This window comes from Heptranchias perlo, chromosome 9 (assembly GCF_035084215.1).
Source record: "Heptranchias perlo isolate sHepPer1 chromosome 9, sHepPer1.hap1, whole genome shotgun sequence".
NCBI lineage: Eukaryota > Metazoa > Chordata > Chondrichthyes > Hexanchiformes > Hexanchidae > Heptranchias > Heptranchias perlo.
This window is the reverse complement of record NC_090333.1, coordinates 76,255,371-76,278,612: the sequence shown is the minus strand read 5'-3', so window position 1 is coordinate 76,278,612 and position 23,242 is coordinate 76,255,371. Positions and strand designations below refer to the sequence as shown.

Below are 23,242 nucleotides of genomic sequence, written 5' to 3'. Positions count from 1 at the left end.
ACGTCTTCGCTGAGTTCAAGAAACAGCTCACGTTTATACAGTTCAACAAGAACGCCCATCTGCTACAAAATATGGGCGTACACGTACATTCTTTATTGGCTCAGGTAGTTGGTCAATCAAGTAGTGAGCCTGCCCCCTCTGAACGTCCATAGCTCTTTTTTATCTTGGCACGTAGGCCTCGTAGGCCTGAGCATTCTCATCCTCCCCACATTTCTGTCCTGGTTATCAGTCGGGCTGAAGTCAGTCTCAAGGCCACATGGCCTTTCAAGAAACTGTATTCTCATTATATTTTTGTAGTCAGCAATACCCTTATCTGCTAGGGGGGGGGGCCAGACGGTACTAAGCACCTGCTCAGCTAACTTAATTATCAACATACCAAGGCTTAAACGTAATTACACAATTGTGCTTCTATGTGTGTGCTGTGCATTATGTGGGTTAATAAAGAGTTTATATAGTCAAATATCCCTTCATGCATTGCGACATTAATATGGTCAAGTATCTCTTCATGCATTTCTACATTAATATGGTCAGGTATCTCTTTATGCATTTCCACAGAATCAAGAAGATCAGCGTAAGGCTAATAAACAGGGTGATCACAAGCAATGTCAAAAAGAGATTAGTGAATTAAAAGAGCAATTGAAACAACATAAGGGTAAGCAAAAGGCAAATTAGTACTGATAATCGCAGGAGTGGGTCCCCCTGGGCAGAGATATTGGGTTCTATTTTAGCACCTGCTATCGGGTGCGTTCCTGGCAGGGGGGGGGGGCTCCAAAAATCGGGGAATCCTGGAGCGGGTCGGGAGCCCGGCTCCAACCCGCCCACTTCCGGGTTCCCCACAGACGTGCCGACGTGCGCGCGCAGCCCCCGCATGTGGGACTCCCGCAGGCAATTAAAGCCGGCGGGGTGCCACTTGAGAGTATTTATTCAGGTATTTCAGGTCATAACAGACCTGATTAAGGGAATATGTCAGGAGGGGTGGGATTTTACAAACAACTGGGACTGTTTCCCATACTGGGGGAAACACTCCCAATTGAAATGGACGTGTTGCAGCTATCAGCCTGTGGCAGCTGCAAAGGTCCATTTGACAGGTGGGGGGGAGACCCTCACTCATTGCAGGATGCCACTCTGTCACTTGGGACAAAGTTTGGCCTCCACCACCCTCCTCCTGACAATCAAATTCACCAACTTGCACACTTACCCCGGGGTCCAGAGACATGTACCTACCTTGCGGACCCCCTCAGATGTACATCTTCCAGATGGGGGCCGCCGTAGCTGCAGTCATGACCTCCTCGGAGGGCGAACAGCATCACCAGCCTCGCCGGCCAAGCCGTCCACCTCTGACACGTGGAGCTCCACAACACAGTGCTGTGACACATCCACCTGCACAGCAGGAGGGAGGGCAACCACAGAGAGAGATGCGTCGCAGGGGGCACTACCCTCGCCACAGGGTCCACAGACTGAGGCTCAGCTTCCTGGACCTCTCTGAGCAGCAGTGCACACGGAGGCTCAGAGTCACTCGACATGTAGTCGTGGACATCTGCAGCCTCCTTCATGCCGAGCTGCTCCCGGCTGGCCTGAGCACCATCTTCTTACCTGTCGCTGTCAACGTCACCACTGCCCTCAACAACTTCTCCTCCGCATCCTTCCAGGGTGCCACCGGGGACATCGCCACGTCTCTCAGTCGTCTGCACAAAAGAGCCCTGCAAATACACCTACACCCACTTTGCAGTAACACAATGGGTGGCATCAGGTGTGAGTCTTCATTGTGATCCTCAGGAAAGGGCATTATTGCACAAACCAGACAAGATTCGCAAAGACGTGGCAGTAGTGGTGCCAATATAATATGTGATGTGAGTTGGTCAGAAATTAAATATAAGTAAAAACCATGACAAACCCTCAAACACCCTTGTGCATCCCCTTCATGCTCACAACACGTTTGCCTTACGCTTCCTACTGCACATATGTGATGCATGCCCTGTGGCTGCAGCAGAGGTAGTGGCAGATTGAGTGAGGCTGACCGTGAAAGAGATGCATGAGAGGGTGAGTATGAGATAGAGCCATGAGATTGTATGAGGATTGGGTTGAGTGGTAGTGGCGGGATGAGTACTGGCGAGGTGAGTAAGTGCAGGTAAGATAGAGTCATAGAGTCATAGAGTTATACAGCACGGATAGAGGCCCTTCGGCCCATCGTGTCCGCGCCGGCCATCAGCCCTGTCTACTCTAATCCCATATTCCAGCATTTGGTCCGTAGCCTTGTATGCTATGGCATTTCAAGTGCTCATCCAAATGCTTCTTGAATGTTGTGAGGGTTCCTGCCTCCACAACCCTTTCAGGCAGTGAGTTCCAGACTCCAACCACCCTCTGGGTGAAAAAGATGAGGATGAGCTTTGAATGGGTGTGAGGGGTGATGTGACAGAGTAGTGTTGGCAGTGCAGAAAGAGGTGTGGGGTGGGGGCGGTGTCGTGGCAGACGGAGTGTAGGGGAATGAGTAAGTGTACTCACTTTGGCTGACCTACTTAGGTCATTGCAGCGCCTCCTGCACAGTATGCAGGTGGGCGATATGTTGGTGGTGCAGGTGACCTCCTCTGCCACCTCGAGCTGGGCCTTCCTGGTGGCAGAGGCAGGCCACTTCCTCCCGCCTGCCGGGGGGAAGATCTCTGTCCTCCCCCCATCTAATGATACCTGGAGTGAAGCATCATTAAACTGGGAGCAGCCTTCCCCCTGGGCTGCTCCATGCTATAATTTTTCCTATTTGTTGCAGCATCTGTCAGTGGAGGACTGCCCCTTTAAATAGAGCTCCTCCAGCTGACAGACCTTACTGCGCATGCGCAGTCCGCCCGATGCGCAGATCAACAGTGGGGAACCCGGAAGACCAGGTAAGTGGATCCAATTAGGCTGCAATCGTGCGTGGGGCAGACTGATTTCACCGGGCGCATAACCAACGCACCCAATAGCCCCCCCGCCGCGAACCCGCAGCCCTGGCAATATTGAGCCTGAGGATTTGGCTGAGACAGCCTATGAGTATGAGAATAGACAGGGGAAAGAAAGAGAGAGAGAGAGCTGCTAAATGAGGGAGAAACTGGCCGAGGTCCCAAGGCTGGAACGATGCCAATAAAGGCACTTATGCTGAGTGGGACAGGGGAGCCCATGGGGAGAACTACCATCCCATATGATAGCTGGCAGTTAAAAGAGATGGTGCATGACATCCCAATAATAAAGGTCCGAGAGGATCCTGATACCAGCCTGGCTATGATCAAGCAAGCTTCCGATCTACACGAATGTGATAACAAGGAAAGGATAAAGTTATTACTTCACGTATGTCACCCCGAGGTATATAAGCCACTACCAAGCGACCTTAAAAATGGGAAATGTACCTGGGAGGAAGTCAGAAATTATAAACGTGGGACCATTAATGACATATATGATCCCATGGTAGCAACCCATGATGAGGCATGGGTAATTGGGGTGGATGAACTGCAAATGGAAACACGATAAGGCAAGGGTGGCCAAGATACATACGGTACAATCCCAGAGAGGCCCATTGGCCCCACCTTGGAGGAACGAGGGAAGATCCCAGTACCGTCCTGCCCCAACGGCCCCAACGAGAGACTGGTTGGGACCAGAGTGTTGGTATTGCGCCAGGCAGGTCATTTCTCCTGGCAGTGTCCTAAGAAGGTGGCGGGTACAGCTTGCCAAAACGGAAATAGTAAGGGGAGTCAGAAATAGAATGCTTGAGAAAAATGGTGGAACAACAGGAAAGGCATATGGGTAATTCTGGAAAAGGGGGCGGATGGATAGCACTCAGCTGTTCAATATGGATGATCACGGCCGGGGTGCAAGTTGACAATCCTCAGCCTCGCTGATAGAGGGATTCATTAGTCGATTACGTACGGACCCCCACGGTAGACCCCATGTAGACGCATGGGTAGGAGGACTTCCCAGAGTACTACTAGTCGACACTGGGGCATCTCACACGTGTCTGTGGAGAGACATACCTCAGCAGTTTGGTTTTAAGGGATTTGTAGAATTAGGAGGATTTGGAGGAGACAGAGAGAAAGGGGGAAATAGTAGAGATTAAAGAGGCCATTACGGGCATGGCATCATGGCTTCCTAACGCCCCTAAAACTGGTGAGGGACTCACAGTAAGCCCGGATGGCTTGGTATGTTAGGTGTGGAAATTGTCCAGTGGACTCATACGTCTAGCGGACATCAGAAGGGAGATGGCCTGATTCAGAGGCTACTCCACAATAATGTGGTGGCCCACAATGGGTGACGTTGTTGAGGAAGTGGTAAACCAATGTATCACCTGTGCCCAATATGACGCTGGTACAAAAATTAAAATTCCACCGGGACATGTTAAAACCACATCAGGGCCATGGAAATGCCTGCAGATTGACTACATTGGGCCCTTGCCTCGCACTGCGCGAAAATAGGAATATGCCCTGGTAATGGTAGACTGTCTCTTGAAATGGGTAGAAGCCTTCTCTGTGGTAAGAAACACTGCCTATCAGACAATGAGGGTCTTGATTGAATATGTATTCACCCGGTGGGGATTGCCAGTCACTATTGAATCGGATAGTGGAACCCATTTCACTGGGGAAGTTATGCAAGAAACACTGCAATTATTTGGAATCCAGCAGCGATTCCACATTCCATATAATCCTCAAATGGCAGGAATGGTAGAATGAATGAATCAAACTGTAAAGAATAGATTAGCCAAGTCCCTCTCCGATTCAAGAAAACAATGGGATAGCTTACTACCCCTTCTTCTCGTGGCCATTTGAGGCACCCCTTCCAGTAACACGGGGTATAGTCCGTTCGAAATAATGAGTGGTAGAAAGATGCTCCTTCCTGAAGTGTGGTGGCAGGTCATTTATCAGGACCTCAGCTAGAGGGTGTAAAAATGGACACCTGGATGCAACAGTTACAACAGCACTTACAACAAGAGCAACTATCGGCAGCCAAAAATATGGGACACACCAGAGTAGGCCCACTGGGCCAGACTCAGACCACCTCAGAAGGGTGTGAGATAGGCAACCAAGTGATGGTCCGCCTTAACAGGTATGAGGGAAAATGAAATACAAAATTTAAAGCCCCCTACTGCATTATCGACAAATTAAATCCACAGGTATGCAAAATACACTGTTAAGGACCTACCCGTCGATCCCACAATCGTTGGGTTCATTCAAATCAGCTAAAATGGTACAACAGATCTGAACTTCAGGGTAGTGTGGGCAACATGAGATTTATAACAATAGAGAGTGCAGATGACTGGTGGCCATACCCCGATCCTATGAACGTATCAAACATGGAGCTTCGAGCTCGAGCTAACGCGAAACCAAGTGGCTTGCCTCAGATGAATACGTCTGTAATGTGATACCCCCTCAATGGAAACTAAAAAGGAAGGTTAGGAGGGTGTCAATTAGTCCGCGATTCAGTAAACAGTAAATTTGCTGATGGCTTAACATTAAGAATGCTACAAACGTTTAAAAAGCTGCAACATTTCTTTTGTTTAAAAGCCTCTTTTTAAAATATGTCTGTGTGATGTCGTTTTCGGCGTCAGCTCCTCCCTCTTTTTGGTGTCGGCTCCACCCTCTTCTTTCCACAGAGCTGAAGCAGTTTAACCCTCTGTGGTCTTATCTTTTATGACAGGAATTTAAAGCATTCTTCCTACAAGTGTATAAAAGATGTTCATTTTAATTTAAATTTAAGGAAAACTTTTGTGGTTTACATCGGCAAGCTATGCGCTTGACATGTAAGTTAGTAAATAATGGTATCAGATATTCACCAAGAGCATATATTACATCTTGCAGGTATATTGCACATTACCAAGGTTGGATCATGAACATATTGTTCACTGTCGTGTTGGGATGCATCTTGCCCCTCGGTGAAGCTGAACACCTTCAGAACTACTGCGACAGTGTTGTCATGAGTTATACCACCAATGATACCAGACCAGGTCAACACGGGAGTTTTTGGCACATGTACCTGCAGGGAAAGGGCTTCGATTGACATGTGCATGTATTGGCGAGGGGAAAAGAAACAGCTACTATCAAGTGTTATTGGATGAGTGCGAACGCCAATAAAGACAGTGACCTAGTGCCTTTTGGCATGCCCTATATGGGGGACACTAAGGACACCTTTGCATTCCCTAATGGAACACGGGCAATGATAAGCTCCCTCAGTTTCCCTTAGGTCTGGAATTGACATGCTGATTGCTATGGATGCCTACTCAGAGAAGAAACCAGAATGCTGTCATCCTGATCCTTCTGCTTTAAAGTAATCACGAATGCAAAGTTGCCAGATGCAACTGCCCATTCAGCCTCGACTGGATGCCTTGTTGCGGATAAAGGTCCCAGCAATGGTTTATTGGTTTTCGAAACATATCAGACCCTATACAATGATGTGAGATTTGACATCTTCCCTGTTCTGCTTAATTTTTCAAAAGTTGTTTGTGTAATGAAACTTATGAGAGACTCTACCAACAGATGTTGTCTGAGAAACTTAGACAGTTTATGGTGAGAAACTCAGGTCGGGACATAGACAAAGTCCGAAGGAATAACCCCACACCCCCCAGTAGACAGAAAAGAAAACGGGAAGTGGCTGAATGGTTGGGCTATAACAGGAACGGCCGCTTGGAACAGAATAGACATAAAGATGTAGTGGGAACATGATGAAGCCATGCAAAAACAATTAAAGGCATTATGAAAGGGGTGAATAGGGTAGCGACAGGGTCATTGTACGAACAGCAACAAGTTTTAGTGTGTCTGAAGGAGATGGTTAACAACTTTCGACAGGTTCAGGAAAAAGTTAATACAACAATCAATGTCTTGTAGACATCTAAGATTCAGATCTCCAAAGGAATTATATGCAGCATGTATGGTGGGTTTATGCTGTCTCAGGTGCAGAAGGGATTGGAAGACATTGAGAGAAATCGCATCCCTTCTTTTATAATGGACGAACAGCTAGAATAATGGACTGGTGAGAATGGAGGAAACCATTGTAATATCAGGCGCCTGGGATCTGTACACCCAGTGAAACACTCCTATGAAGATAGAAAAGACGGACATGTTTTCACTGTGGTTATTGCCTTTCACCTGATCAGAAGCCTTCAGAGGTCTTCAAGGCGTCCTTGAAGGTGACACACATAAAGAATTTGTCAACTATCCAAAGGTATTGACAAAGAATGGTGAAACCTTGGCGGCACCAGATTTATCTTGCTGTACTCAGATCAAGGGCACATGGATGTGTCTGTGCGATGTCACCCAGAATATTGTTGTGGCTTGTGGCTTCACCCGAGATGAGTACTCCCCTAACTGTACTGTTGGTATTAGAAGATGGAAATCGGAACAGGCAAAGCACGGGTACATGGGAAGAGGTCGTTGCTGTGTGACGACGTCAGGCTTGACTTACCGCCATGGGAAACAGGAGGGCCCTGTACTAACTCCATCGTTTTGCTTTACCTCTGAATTACCCACGAGAGTTTTGAGTTCAGTCCTGATCCCAGTGAATGTTCATAAAATACTAAGGAAATTCAGGTGGAAATCGGTTTAAGAGAAGAAGCTCAGAAGGCAGTTATACAATTTCGACATCTAATTCCACCACTCTCACTGAATCTTAAAACCATACTCGACAAGACGGTCACATCAGAGCATCACCTGATTGATCTACAACATCAAAATGCGGCCATAGAAAGCGATATAGGCCAGCTAGGGGAACCTAAATGGTGGGAAATAGTGTATAACGTAGGACAACATCCTTGGGCCAGAATTCTCTCACAGGTTTTAACCCGTGCTTAGTTTGTTCTGATTATAATTGTAGTTATAATGTTTTGTGTAGTATTTTCAATGTATAAAAAGGTGACTACGCAAATTTCTCTGTCCATCCGTGGACAAGAATGGTGGTACAACTATTAGTTATATTTCAATGCTGTGTATTGTGGCAGTAATTATTTTGTAAATATTGATTGGATGGGCCCTCATTGACAAACGGGGCTCGCTGAAGCAATACTTATACATATATGTCTATTTGTGTTTATGTGAACATAATATTGATAAAATGTAAACCCAAGATGATCTTAGGTAAGATCAAGACAAACGTTAAAAGGCGCGGGGGCGTGCGGTTAAGGTGAAATATGACCCAGTCTAGTTGCACTCAGGGCCAAAAGGAGGGAGATGTAAGAAATATGATTTCTAAACCAAATCACAATCATGTATCCCATCCTGAAAAGTTTCAGGTGCTTGGCTAAAAAGCGATTCTGTGAGAAGTGCAGACCCTGTGTCTATAAGACAAAGGGAGCCAATATTCCACAGGAAATGATAAGTCTGACATCAGGCAAAGTGATTGGGAAGATTGCAGAGACAATAGAAGCGTGAAACAGACACATTGAAGACCAATTGTCAGAAAGAGATAACAGAAGTCCCAAGGCATAATCAAAGGCTCAGAACATCGACACAGACTAATCCTGTTATGTTAACAGGAGCTTTATTCAGATAATTATGATGTGGAGATGCCGGTGATGGACAGGGGTTGACAATTGTAAACAATTTTACAACACCAAGTTATAGTCCAACGATTTTATTTGAAATCTACAAGCTTTCGGAGGCTTCCTCCTTTTACCTGAGGAAGGAGGAAGCCTCCGAAAGCTTGTAGATTTCAAATAAAATCGTTGGACTATAACTTGGTGTTGTAAAATTGTTCAGATAATTAGGTAACCTTCATGATTGGATTAAAGGGACGGTGGCAGTGAGTATACAAAATTGTTTAAGGGATGGAAAGCAGAGAGTAGTGATCGGTTGTTTTTCAGACTGGAGGGAAGTACAGTGGTGATCCCCAGGGATCAGTATTCGGATAACTGCTCTTTTTGATATATATTAATGACCTGGACTTGGGTATAATTTCAAAGTTTGCAGATGATACAGAACTTGGAAATGAAGTAAACAATGTGGAGGATAGTAACAGACTTCAGGAGGACATAGACAGACTGGTGAAATGGGCAGACATATCGCAGATGAAATTTAACAAAGAGAAGTGTGAAGTGATACATTTTGGTAGCAAGAATGAGGAGAGGCAATGTAAACTAAATGGTACAATTTTAAAGGGAACAGAGAGACCTGAGAGTGTATGTACACAAATCTTTGAAGGTGGCAAGACAAGTTGAGAAGGCTATTTAAAAAGGATATGGGATCCTGGCCTTTATTAATAGAGGCATTGAGAACAAAAGCAAGGAAGTTATGCTAAACCTTTATAAAATACTGGTTAGGCCTCAGCTGGAGTATTGTGTTCAATTCTGGGCACTACACATTAGGAAAGATGTCGAGGCCTTAGAGAGGGTGCGGAAGAGATTTACTAGAATGATAACAGGGATGATTGACTTCAGTTATGTGGAGAAGCTGGGGTTCTCTTGGAGCAGAGAAGGTTAAGGGGAGATTTTATACAGGTGTTCAAAATCATGAACGGTTTTGATAGGGTAAGTAAGGAGAAACTATTTCCAGTGGCAGGAGGGCACCAGAGGACACAGTTTTAAGGTGATTGGCAAAAGAACTGAAGGCGACATGAGGAAACTTTTTTTTACACGGCAAGTAGTTATGATCTGGAATGAAAGGGTCGTGGAAGCAGATTCAGTAGTAACTTTCAAAAAGTAATTGGATAAATCCTTGAAGGGAAATAATTTACAGGGCTATGGGGAAAGATCAAGGGAATGGGACTAATTGGATAGCTCTTTCAAAGAGCAGGCATGATGGGCTGAATGGCCGCCTCCTGTGCTTTTCCTACTATGGTTAGCATACACAGGATGAGACATCTTAAATGTCGACATCCAAACAATCCAAATTAAGATTGTGGACATGCCTACACAGAAAGATAAGAGTATGTCCCTCTCCCATAAGCTAGATAGAACTGAGAACAGTTAACCCCGTGGAAAAGGTGTCTGACAAACAGTTAACACCATAGAATGGATATCCGAAAGATGTCTGGAACAGTAGGCACCCTTGGGGGAAGATGTCTGGGACAGATGACATCATGGGACTAATATCATTAAGCTACTAGAAGCAAATATGCTTCAGAAATAAGAACTGGGGTTTTGTCCGACTAAAAGTTAGAAGCAGCTTCTCGGGACAGTGGAGGTCCCCATACCCTATGAACTCAGTAGTGTCAGCGCTGTGCGATCTCTGAACTCGGTAGTGTCAGCGCCGTGCGATCTCTGAACTCGGTAGTGTCAGCGCCGTGCGATCTCTGAACTCGGGAGTGTCAGTGCTGTGCGATCTCTGAACTCCGTAATGGCAGCGCTGTGCGATCTCTGAACTCAGGAGTGTCAGCGCCGTGCGATCTCTGAACTCGGTAGTGTCAGTGCTGTGCGATCTCTGAACTCAGGAGTGTCAGTGCTGTGCGATCTCTGAACTCGGTAGTGTCAGCGCCGTGCGATCTCTGAACTCGGTAGTGTCAGCGCCGTGCGATCTCTGAACTCGGTAGTGTCAGCGCCGTGCGATCTCTGAACTCGGTAGTGTCAGCGCCGTGCGATCTCTGAACTCGGGAGTCTCAGCGCCGTGCGATCTCTGAACTCCGTAGTGTCAGCGCCGTGCGATCTCTGAACTCGGGAGTGTCAGCGCCGTGCGATCTCTGAACTCCGTAGTGGCAGCGCCGTGCGATCTCTGAACTCTGGAGTGTCAGCGCCGTGCGATCTCTGAACTCGGGAGTGTCAGCGCCGTGCGATCTCTGAACTCTGGAGTGTCAGCGCTGTGCGATCTCTGAACTACGTAGTGGCAGCGCTGTGCGATCTCTGAACTCGGGAGTGTCTGCGCTGTGCGATCTCTGAACTCGGTAGTGACAGCGCCGTGCGATCTCTGAACTCAGTAGTGTCAGCGCCGTGCGATCTCTGAACTCGGGAGTCTCAGCGCCGTGCGATCTCTGAACTCGGTAGTGACAGCGCCGTGCGATCTCTGAACTCGGTAGTGTCAGCGCCGTGCGATCTCTGAACTCGGGAGTCTCAGTGCCGTGCGATCTCTGAACTCGGTAGTGTCAGCGCCGTGCGATCTCTGAACTCGGGAGTCTCAGCGCCGTGCGATCTCTGAACTCGGTAGTGACAGCGCCGTGCGATCTCTGAACTCGGTAGTGTCAGCGCCGTGCGATCTCTGAACTCGGGAGTCTCAGCGCCGTGCGATCTCTGAACTCGGTAGTGACAGCGCCGTGCGATCTCTGAACTCGGTAGTGTCAGCGCTGTGCGATCTCTGAACTCGGTAGTGACAGCGCCGTGCGATCTCTGAACTCGGTAGTGTCAGCGCCGTGCGATCTCTGAACTCTGGAGTGTCAGCGCCGTCCGATCTCTGAACTCGGTAGTGTCAGCGCCGTGCGATCTCTGAACTCGGTAGTGTCAGCGCCGTGCGATCTCTGTACTCGGGAGTCTCAGCGCCGTGCGATCTCTGAACTCGGTAGTGACAGCGCCGTGCGATCTCTGAACTCGGGAGTCTCAGCGCCGTGCGATCTCTGAACTCGGTAGTGACAGCGCCGTGCGATCTCTGAACTCGGTAGTGTCAGCGCCGTGCGATCTCTGAACTCGGTAGTGACAGCGCCGTGTGATCTCTGAACTCGGTAGTGTCAGCGCCGTGCGATCTCTGAACTCGGGAGTCTCAGCGCCGTGCGATCTCTGAACTCGGTAGTGACAGCGCCGTGCGATCTCTGAACTCGGTAGTGACAGCGCCGTGCGATCTCTGAACTCGGTAGTGTCAGCGCCGTGCGATCTCTGAACTCGGTAGTGACAGCGCCGTGCGATCTCTGAACTCGGTAGTGACAGCGCCGTGCGATCTCTGAACTCGGTAGTGTCAGCGCCGTGCGATCTGTGAACTTGGGAGTGTCAGCGCCGTGCGATCTCTGAACTCGGTAGTGACAGCGCCGTGCGATCTCTGAACTCGGGAGTCTCAGCGCTGTGCGATCTCTGAACTCGGTAGTGACAGCGCCGTGCGATCTCTGAACTCTGGAGTGTCAGCGCCGTGCGATCTCTGAACTCTGGAGTGTCAGCGCCGTGCGATCTCTGAACTCGGTAGTGTCAGCGCCGTGCGATCTCTGAACTCGGGAGTCTCAGCGCCGTGCGATCTCTGAACTCGGTAGTGACAGCGCCGTGCGATCTCTGAACTCGGGAGTCTCAGCGCCGTGCGATCTCTGAACTCGGGAGTCTCAGCGCCGTGCGATCTCTGAACTCGGTAGTGACAGCGCCGTGCGATCTCTGAACTCGGTAGTGTCAGCGCCGTGCGATCTCTGAACTCGGTAGTGACAGCGCCGTGTGATCTCTGAACTCGGTAGTGTCAGCGCCGTGCGATCTCTGAACTCGGGAGTCTCAGCGCCGTGCGATCTCTGAACTCGGTAGTGACAGCGCCGTGCGATCTCTGAACTGGGTAGTGACAGCGCCGTGCGATCTCTGAACTCGGTAGTGTCAGCGCCGTGCGATCTCTGAACTCGGTAGTGTCAGCGCCGTGCGATCTCTGAACTCGGTAGTGTCAGCGCCGTGCGATCTCTGAACTCGGTAGTGACAGCGCCGTGCGATCTCTGAACTCGGTAGTGTCAGTGCCGTGCGATCTCTGAACTCGGGAGTCTCAGCGCCGTGCGATCTCTGAACTCGGTAGTGACAGCGCAGTGCGAGCTCTGAACTCGGTAGTGTCAGCGCCGTGCAATCTCTGAACTCCGGAGTGTCAGCGCCGTGCGATCTCTGAACTCGGGAGTCTCAGCGCCGTGCGATCTCTGAACTCGGGAGTGTCTGCGCCGTGCGATCTCTGAACTCGGGAGTGTCAGCGCCGTGCGATCTCTGAACTCGGGAGTCTCAGCGCCGTGCGATCTCTGAACTCGGGAGTCTCAGCGCCGTGCGATCTCTGAACTCGGGAGTGTCAGCGCCGTGCGATCTCTGAACTCGGGAGTCTCAGGGCCGTGCGATCTCTGAACTCGGGAGTGTCAGCGCCGTGCGATCTCTGAACTCCGTTGTGGCAGCGCCGTGCGATCTCTGAACTCGGGAGTGTCAGCGCCGTGCGATCTCTGAACTCGGGAGTGTCAGCGCCGTGCGATCTCTGAACTCCGTTGTGTGCACCAAATTACTCATTCCAGACAAAGGGTTAGGTGAGTATTGTCCACCCATTTCCTGTCGGTGAGAATAATGAATTACCTTATTTCCACCGCAGTTATGGAAATAGACGCGACCAATTTTAAGTTGAGGACCAGACAACCCAAGCAACATTGGGAAGAGGAAGTCGAGCGGAAGCACAGATCGCCCCGCTCCAGAGAAACCGGAAGTTATCTTTGCCCCGCAAAGTGTCCGTCGGAAATTGTATCGTTCGGGCGGGAGCGGGCTGTACGTCATATGATGTCCGGAGGGAAACTGGTACGACAGGGAAAGTCCGGCGGAGGAGTGGTGCGCTGAGGGAAAGGAGCGACAGTGGGAAGAAGATGAGTCGGAGACCAACTAGAAATTGCAATGCCCGTCACAAGGACCCGACAGGTTAGAGAGAAAGAGCGAGCATCTGTAGTGAGGGGTTTTGAGAGAGATTGAACGATTTTGATTGTTTTTGAATTTGGTTCAGGCTGAGAATAGAAACTGAAAATGATTCAGACTCAACTCTCCCAGCGATTCATTGCAAACGTGAGATTACAAACTCCAGAGGCGCTTTCCTCTTGTCCAGATTAACTGGCCAGGCAATTTGTTGTCGTCTCGATAGATAGGCTGGAGAGTAACTGATTTCCTGTGTGCGACCTGAGATTACTGTAAAATTCGCAGAGGCGTTAAAAGCACTGTACTTCCTGTTTTATCCTCCACCCCAGTCAATGGCTGTGTGTTGGGCGAAGACACTGAACATCATCATATGGCAACCATGCGTACTGTGCTAATGTTAATTGGTGTGCGTTTAAATACAGAATAGAACTGTGTAAAATTGAAGCAGATTATCTTCAGGAATAAGCAGTACCTGGAGGGGATTACTGCGCAAGGCTGTCATGACAGGGGAATCAGGTGACATCTTAAACCTCAAGAGTGTTACTCATCCCCAAATATGCATTATTATTCCCTGTGTAAACCGTCTGAACCCTTTGATAAAATCACTGTTTTGCATTGATTATTGATTTGTTAATTGCAGGAGCTCTTTTGTCCCATGCCTTGCAATTCTGGACAGTGTAGGAGAAAAAGCTTGTCTGACAATCCTTGTCTCGCTTCTGTTCTCCAGGTACCTTCCCTACCACAACTTTTCTTGTTATCCTCCATTTAACCTGAATTTTTTTGCTCCTGTTAAACTCCAATTAAACAATTCTACATGTTGCCTGAATGTTCACGATGTTGAAATCAACACATTGCACTGTCCAATGTTTCAGATCCAGACTCTCTTTCCACATGTAAAACATGAACGTGTCAGTTCTCTGCACAGATGCTGCCTGGCCTGCTGAGTGTTTCCAGCATTTTCTGTTTTTGTTTCAGATTTCCAGTATCTATTTCTTTTTGCATTTTGTTTACATTGTACTGCCTCCTGATCTGACTGATTCTTTCACTGGACTGTAAAGCTATGGAAATTCTTTATCCCACATGCAACAGCTCCTACAATCTACAGGTTTTTAAAACCTAAGCTTGTTGTTAACTAATTAATTCTTTATCTAGCTTACCCCACTTGGTGGTGTTCTCCACTATGAAGCTTGACCCTTCACCCAGATTTGGGCAGATAAAAACAAACTATTCCATGGTAGTCATTCATATGATCAGTCTGAGCCACTCAGTTAGATTCCAGGTGCAAGTCACTTTTAGGAAGCATTATTCTACATAAAAATTGTTTGAACTCCTTGTAGCCATTCTTCATTTGTGAGGCAAGGAAATGAATATCTACAGGATGTTTGACAGCTAAATATGATCTTGTCCTCAGCTGACACGCACACACATGGTATTTCCAGCAGGGGTTACCAGTTAGTGACCATGAGCTGGAAACCTGGTTACCTGTTTTTTCCACCTCTTTCTAGCTTAGGCCATTGATACTAATTGCAGCACTCTTATTGTCAACCCACCAGAGCACAGCTAACTCCTTCCTTGACTCTCTCTCTGGAAATATGAGTGGTGACACCCCGTGAACGGAAGGCATTTGAGTCTCTGTGGGGCCAGGCTTGCCTACACAAAGTAGAACCCACTGTGGTGCTAAACTGTATGTAATGTTGTGCAGGCTACAGAATACTATAGATATTTTGCAGATGTCTTTCCAGACATGTTGGAGGGAACCACTCGGCCCTACCAGGTTTTAGAAACACAGCTGTAACGTGCTGAAAGTATACTGAAGTACAGTATGTCCAACCAGGTCTTTGCACTCAGTTAAATTTGTGTTACTGTATCACCACCACCTCAGGGCAACTAGGGATGGGCAATAAATGTGGCCTTGCCAGTGTTACCCACATCCTGAGAACAAATATTAAAAAATAAGCTCGAATGAAGTAGTCCTGTGTGTACACACATATGAGTGCAATTGGTTTTCTTTGCATTGCGCACAACTTGAGTATTCATAGAATGCAATCCTAGGTATCAGCCATGGCTCAGTGGGTAGCATTCTCACCTCTGAGTCAGAAGATCATGGGTTCAAGCTCCACCCCAGAGACACGAGCACATAATTTAGGCTGATACTTCAATGCAGTACTGTTAGAGGTGCTGTTTTTTAGATGAGACGTTAAACCGAGGCCCTGTCTGCCCTCTCAGGTGGATGTAAAAGATCCCATGACACCATTTTGAAGAAGAGCAGGGGAGTTCTCCCTGGTGTCCTGGCCAACATTTATCCCTCCGGTAATGTCTTTGGTCATTATCTCAATGCTGCGTGCGGGACCTTGCTGTGCGGAAATTGGTTGCCACATTTTCCTATAATACAACAGTAACCACACTACAAAAAAAGTACTTCATTGGCTGTAAAGCGCTTTGGGACATCCTGATGTCGTGAGATGCGCTATATAAATGCAAGTTCTTTCTTGCTTACATGTAGAAGCATTGGAGGAAATGCACACAAATTGATAGTAGTGCCAAATACCTTTGGCAACCCAGAATGTCATGAAAGAACTACCGAGTTTCCAGATCTGTAGCTCTGTTCCAACGAACTGAACATATTGTGCTTTTGAGCAAAGCACCTGTAATCTCTGTTGACTGGTTGATTTCTTTATAATCCTTATAAGCTGTATTCAAGAAGTGGGTAATGTAGAAGATAATAGTGACTGCCTCTCTCTTGGCTACTGGCAATGCAGTTAATTAATGGTTGAGTTTCTAATTCTCAATCTGTAATCCCAAACACTTGGCTAGTCAGAAATGTATCTGATGAAAATTTTTTTGTCATTGATTTTGGCCTTGACTTAAGATATTAATTGACTGCTAATGATCAGAGGTTATTAAAACTAATTAGAAAATGCAAACTGGGATTCATTCTGACAGTGTGGCACAAAATGCTTATTTCTCACTACTGTTAAATCTACTCAAACACTAACACCAGTAGGATAATCTAGGGCTATCTCTCTATTTCCATCATTTTTAGGTTCTTTCCCTTTCCCATGTTGCACATTATATCTAGACTCATCTGCACTTTAAATATAATTTCACTTTGTGGGGATTGAGGATATAACATCACATCCTGCTCCTCTGTTTGCATTTATTGCACAATAAGACTTAATGGGCTGAGTGGTCCTTTCTTGTTCCATGGTTTTGTGTGTTTTTGTGAATGTATCTGTTTAAGTTTGTGGGTTTTTTCCAACTTGGCAGGGAGGCAGTGCAAATTCGGAATGTTTGATCATTATTGGTTTGACTTCTAAATTGCCCATCACTACAATCTGGCAACACAGCATGAAATATACTTGTGAATGGATCCTATTTTGCAAAAGTAAAAAAGGAAAATGATTCGTATTGGGTTATTAAACATTCAGTGTTAGTGTTCAGCCAAGGTGTGGCTCTTATCAACATGGCTATCCTTCAGTAGAGACTAGGTTAGAAAATAGGAGCAGGAGTAGGCCATTCGGCCCTTCGAGCCTGCTCTGCCATTCAATATGATCATGGCTGATCCTCTATCTCAATACCATATTCCCGCTCTCTCCCCATACCCCTTGATGCCTTTTGTGTCTAGAAATCTATTTAGCTCCTTCTTAAATATATTCAGTGACTTGGCCTCCACAGCCTTCTGTGGTAGAGAATTCCACAGGTTCACCACCCTCTGAATGAAGAAATTTCTCCTCATCTCAGTCCTAAATGTCCTACCCCGTATCCTGAGACTGTGACCCCTCATTCTGGACCCCCCCAGCCAGGGGAAACATCCTCCCTGCATCCAGTCTGTCTTGCCCTGTCAGAATTTTATATGTTTCAATGAGACCCCCTCTCATTCTTCTAAACTCAAGTGAATACAGGCCGAGTCGACCCAATCTCTCCACATACGACAGTCCTGCCATCCCAGGAATCAGTATGTTGAGCCTTCGCTGCACTCCATCTACGGCAAGTATATCCTTTCTGAGGTAAGGAGACCAAAATTGTACACAATACTCCAGGTGTGGTCTCACCAAGGCCCTTTAAAGTCACCCATGATTACTGCAGTACCCTTGTTACATACATCTCTAATTTCCTGTTTGATGCTGTTCCCTACATTACCACTATTGTTTGGAGGCCGATAGAGAACTCCCACCAGTGTTTTCTGCCCCTTGGTGCTTCTTAACTCCACCCAGACTGATTCTACATCTTAAATCTCTGCGCCAATATCCTTTCTCACTATTGCTCTGATTTCATCCTTTACGAACAACGCCACCCCACCTCCTTTTCCTTTATGCCTTCCTTCCTAAATATCGAATACCCTTGGACATTGGATATAGCTCCCAGCCTTGGTCACCCTGCAGCCATGTCTCTGTAATTGCAATTATATCGTATCCGTTTACATCTATTTGCGCTGTTAATTCGTCAACCTTATTACGAATGCTTTGTGCATTCAGATTCAGTGCCTGTCCATTTGTCTTTTTAATATTTTTAGACATCTTAACATTAACTATGGCCTTATTTGTCTTATTAACATTTTTTCTTATCCGGACCCTATTTGTTAGTGCACTCCTTTGTTTGTACGCTCTGTCCCTTCCTGACACAATCTGGTTATCCTTACCCCAATCGCTTTCCTGCACTGCTTCCTTGTCTTTTCTCTTTAGCATTCTAGATTTCTCTCCACTGAGACCCTCCTCCCCCCTTATTTAGTTTAAAGCCCCATCTACCTCCCTAGTTATTCGATTCGCTAGAACTCTGGTCCCAGCATGGTTCAGGTGTAGTCGTCCCAACGGAACAGCTCTCTCTTTCCCCCGTACTGGTGCCAGTGCCCCACGAATCGAAACCCACTTCTCCCACACCAATCTTTGAGCCACACATTCATCTCTCTGATCTTATTTACCCTATGCCAATTTGCTCGTGGCTCAGGCAATTATTACCTTTGTGATTCTGCTTTTTAATTTAATCCCTAGCTGCTCAAACTCTCTCAGCAGAACCTTTTTCTTAGTCCTACCTGTGTCATTGGTACCTACGTGGACCACGATAACTGGATCCTCCCCCTCCCACTCCAAGTTCTTCTCCAGTCCGGAGGAGATGTCCTTAACACTGGCACCGGACAGGCAACATCGCCTTCGGGACTCATGCTCCTGGCTGCAGAGAACAGTGTCTATCCCCCTAACTATACTGTCGCCGACTACAACCACCATCGGAAATCTTCAGTCACGGCTGATTTTGGACTTGTGGACGCCTTTTTCAAATCCATTCTCTCTCCTTCTGTCTGTGTCTGTCTATCTGTCTCTCTCTCGTCCTTCCCCCAACCCTTCCCTCTTCCCTCCCCCACCCCACCCTTCCCTCTTCCCTCCCCCACCCCATCCTTCCCCCTTTTCTCCCCCTCACTCAGGTATATCACAGTCAGTGGAAATGGGTCCTCATTAAGGTTTAGCATTTCTCGGTGAAAGTCTTTTGGTTGTGTGGCAAGACTGTGATACGGCGTAATGGAGCACTAGTGTAGGGTACATTAGAGTAGAGAAGCAGATCATTGTCTATGGCCAAGTTAATGCCTACTTCATCCCTCTAAGCAGTGGCCAGACGTGTCATCATAGGGCAGCAGAGAGAACAAGAGTCATCTTGGGTTTAATCTCTGTTACAATTTGGGCTCTCTCCCAAATCCCTCTCTGTGTTTGCAGCAAAGTGTACCTCCCACAGTCAGAATTTTACCTCTTTTGATTAGAAACTTGCACCCGAATCAATTCTGTAGATGAGCGAAACCTGACAAAATGAACAATGAACTCTTTATCTCATACTGGAGTTTGCCCACCAAACAGTTCTGACCTCTCTGAAAGGTGGAAAACACTACGTATTTAGACTACATAGTTCAGGCTAAAACTAGTTGTTGAATTTATGTACAAGATTTATAATTATATAGAAGCAAAATGAATAATTAGCAATCCAATGATTGGATGCTAGAGAGGAGAGAATATTGAAATAACCTAATATTTTGTATTCTTTATGCTCTAATGAGTTTGGTACATAGCTGACATTTCCACAAATCCAAATCCAAATAGGGGAGTTTCAGTCTAGGATGTGCTCAATTTTGTTTTCCACATTTCCCAAGCAGAAGGATTAACAACTTTATATTTACTGAAGTATCTGCCTGTGGTGGGCCTTAAACCCACAGCCTTCTGAATCAGACAAAAGTGCTACTAGTTGAGCAAAGCTGACACACTGTGCAATGAAGTTATAGAATACAGTGAGACTCTAATCTCAACATTACTGTTGGGGGTACTTGATGCGACTGGTTCTAGAGCTGCGTTGGTGAGGTCTGACTGTATGTTGTCTGCTTGCTGTCTATCTTCTGAAATGATATATGCTCCATATGGCTTAGCACTACTTCTAAACATTGCCTTTACCCCAGCCAAAATAAAATACATATATATAATAATACATATAGTGCCCTCCTGATGGACAGCCCCTTGGCATTGTCATTCTGGGAACAAGGTCCTCAGTGACTAACTGCAAATTTGCAGGGTTATGGGGAAAGAGCAGGAGAGTGGGACTAATTGAACAGCTCTTTCAAAGAGCTGGCATAGGCACGATGGGCTGAATGGCCTTCTTCCGTGCTGTATGATTCTATGAAATGAGTGGAATGGAGTGAAAGTAAAGACATGGATGAAATATAGAAGGAGTGAACTGAATGACAGAGTGACAGGACAGATATCCTCAACTCACTGCCTCTAGTGGGATGTAACTTTAGGGTATTTTAATGAGCTGTTCCCTCTTGCAGTGATCTCCTCACATTTTCCATAAGGGGACCCCGCGTCCACTACGAACCAGAAGCTGCAGCCTTGCGGTATTCTGCCTATGCAGAGAACACTGTCCTTTAGCACTTGCACAATATTATATGCTAATGCCTACTGCATTCCCTTTCTCTCCAAGCCACGTCATATTTAAAACTATACTCTGCTCTTGACAACATTGAATGTAGTCCGAGCCTCTTTATCGATAATGCACGAATTTCTTTCAGTTCCGATTCACTCAGGACCATCCTGATTCCTGCACCTTCATAGCTCACAATCCTACTCTCTGTCGCTCTTTCTGTATTTCTGGGCCACACACTTCATTGATCTATTAAGCTTTGAACTGCTCGAATTGCATTTTAGTGTCTTAACATTTCCTCTGAGAGTCCCATTTCCAGGTTGAATGATCCACAGGGAGGTGTCCTTCACACCACCCAAAAAGTGTCTCCTTTTCTTAATACTAATACTCGACCTAAGACAAAAGACGTCTGCCAGAAGCTAGGCTGGGTGGCCATCTTAGACCTTTTGCAGCCTTGGACTTGCCATGAATTTAGAAAGTACATTTGTGCACAAAACTAGTTTTGCATCTAGCTGCCTCTGTACAGTGGCAATACCGTGTAATTTGCAACAGAACAGGTCACTGTGTCTACAAACAAAAGCTAATGTTGCGCGCGGCATCACAGGGAGGTGCCTGGTGGAATCACAGAATCATCTGGCACAGAAGGGGGCCATTCGGCCCATCGTGCCCATGCCAGCTATTTGAAAAGCTGTCCAATTAGACCCACTCCCCTGCTGTTTCCCCAGAGGCCTGCATGTTTTTCCTTTTCCAAGTAGTTATTTATCCAATTCCCTTTTGAAAGTTGTTCCTGAATTTGCTTCCACCACTCTTTCATTCCAGGCTGTGCATTCCAGATCATAACAACTCGCTGTGTAAAGAAAATAATTCTCCTCATCTCCCCCTCTGGTTCTTTTGCCAATTATCTTCAATCTGTGTCCTCTATTTCTTACAAGAAAAATCAGAGGGAAGGTCAGCTTGGGCCACTTGTGCACATTTTAAAGCAACCTTCTTCAGTGGCATTAGCAGAGGCCTAAGGACAGCTTTCTTGTCCGTCTTCTTGGCCAAGGATTGCTCATGGTCCAGGGAGAGCAGGGAGTGGAGGAGCAAGAGAGAAATCCAGATTCGGCTAACTTCAATGTAAGCAGGGATGTGGTTTAGTCTCTCCATAATAAGTTCTTTCCCCCGCAAACGTTTCCTCTGAATATTTTTTTACTTGAAAACATCAAAACCAGTTCACCCAGCACAATGCAGCAAACCTTATGAGATGTAACAGTCCCACCACACTAGATGTGACATTTGTTGATGTACAGTGAAATCTGCCGCAGCTTGTAATATTAAAGCAAAGCTTGTGATTTTCTGGGTTCATAGAGAGTTGTTGTATTGTGCTAACAAGTAACCACCCATCTAATAAACAAACTGGTTGCTTTCATAGGTCAGATTCCACTTCTCACACAGTCCCCACTCTTTTCCCAGAATTTCAAACTGTGGAATTCCATACTTCTTTCCGGCTTTCCTTCCTCCTTCAATCTTCAGGTTTTTAAATCCAAGCTTTGCATGATCTAACCATAGCTTCCTCGATGACCTTGTCTCTTTTACTCTTTCCGACCTTGGTCATGCCTCGCACTATGGGCCTTGGCCCTCAGCTTGGGTTTCTCGGTTTAAAAATGCATGTCGAACTATTTTGTGGAAATCGAAGGCGAACCACAATCTTAACAGCCCAGCATTGCGTCTAGAAAATATTGTGGAAGTTTTGTGATTATCCTGACCATTTCGACTCGCTGTGTTCGAGCTCAGCCACTGTAAATACACAATAGGCACTGTCAGCTATATTGCAAACTCGGGTATATCCATAGAGCTCTTCAGATAGCAAAGTGTGCCAGATATGTGAAAAACCTTCTGTAGTAAACGGTGAATATTAGCTGGTTCTGTTACGGGGCAAGACCAGTTGCAAATGTACTGCCATTTATGGACGCTCTGTTACACACAGGCTCCTCCAGAGCAAAGAGTCGTGACCTGATAGAAGTGACACCTCGAACGTCAATAAAGAAGAAGGGAAAAAGAAATGCCGGTAAGATGCTCTAATTTCCTGGGACTTGTTCACCTCGTCCTGTTGTTTAAATATAGTTTATTGTCCAGGAAGCTTGGGACAAACTACAGTTATCTGGGTTCTAACTTATTTTAGGAATTCAAGAGATTTGACATTACAAAAAGTATATATATTTTTGTTTAATTTCCCCTCTTCAATTGTTTATCCTGTTATATGCTAAACTTCTCTGCAGAGAAGAAAGGTGAGAAAGTTGCTACCAGGGCTCTGCGTGATGTTCTGAGAAAACGGAAAAAGAAATCCAAGAATTGGACCCATTTCTTTTAGATCCAAATAGCTAACCGGGAATAAATTAAGAAAGTTAAATTAAATTCAGAATTCGTTACTGATGGACTAGAATATACTTGCCACACCTCCAATTTCAGTAAGATTAGAAAGCTGCTTCATTGGTGTATAACTGAGACTATTAGATAAAGATGTCAATTATTTGTGAGCTTTCTTTTAAATATCTTTGATCAATAAATGCTTTCTGTACAGATACAAGATATTTAAGACCTTATCTGAGTAGAAAAAGCCCTGCGTGTTAGTTTGATATTTTTTTCCAATGCTTTTCTTATGTTCCTGTTAGAGTACAGTTTCCAGAAGGAGGCCAAGGGGGTGATTTTAACCCTCAAGAACATGTGGGTTGGGGGCAGGTGGGAGGTTAAAATAACAGTTTTTTGTAGCGGGACAGCATCCTGGCTCCCGCTGACAGCAGGAAGTCCTGCCCCTACTTAATGCCAGCGGGCCGATATTTAAAAGGGCCAATGTACCTCATTGGAATACTTGAGGTACTTAATTCTTTGTGCATTGGAAAACTT

At 46.3% G+C, this 23,242-nt stretch overlaps 2 protein-coding genes across 11 annotated transcripts in view; both read left to right on the top strand.

Annotated features, from left to right (window-relative positions):
- Positions 1 to 8,070, top strand: part of LOC137325538 (torsin-1A-interacting protein 2-like) — a 78,868-nt gene extending 70,798 nt beyond the window's left edge. For both annotated transcript variants that reach the window (XR_010963892.1, XR_010963891.1), the window contains exon 18: positions 5,814 to 8,070. The gene's annotated coding sequence lies outside the window, so the exon portion shown is untranslated. The remainder of the gene's footprint in view (positions 1 to 5,813) is intronic.
- A 4,876-nt stretch (positions 8,071 to 12,946) lies between these two features.
- LOC137325536 (torsin-1A-interacting protein 2-like) overlaps positions 12,947 to 23,242 on the top strand; it is an 86,915-nt gene continuing 76,619 nt past the window's right edge. For 4 of the 9 annotated variants that reach the window (XM_067990743.1, XM_067990746.1, XM_067990742.1 and 1 more), the window contains exons 1-2: positions 12,951 to 13,477; positions 22,326 to 22,406. In XM_067990743.1, the coding sequence (XP_067846844.1) occupies positions 13,426 to 13,477; positions 22,326 to 22,406 (133 nt within the window). In that variant the 5' untranslated portion in view covers positions 12,951 to 13,425. Of the gene's footprint in view, positions 13,478 to 22,325; positions 22,407 to 23,242 lie in introns of all 9 variants that reach the window. The other 5 variants (XM_067990738.1, XM_067990739.1, XM_067990740.1 and 2 more) reach the window with 3 other exon arrangements.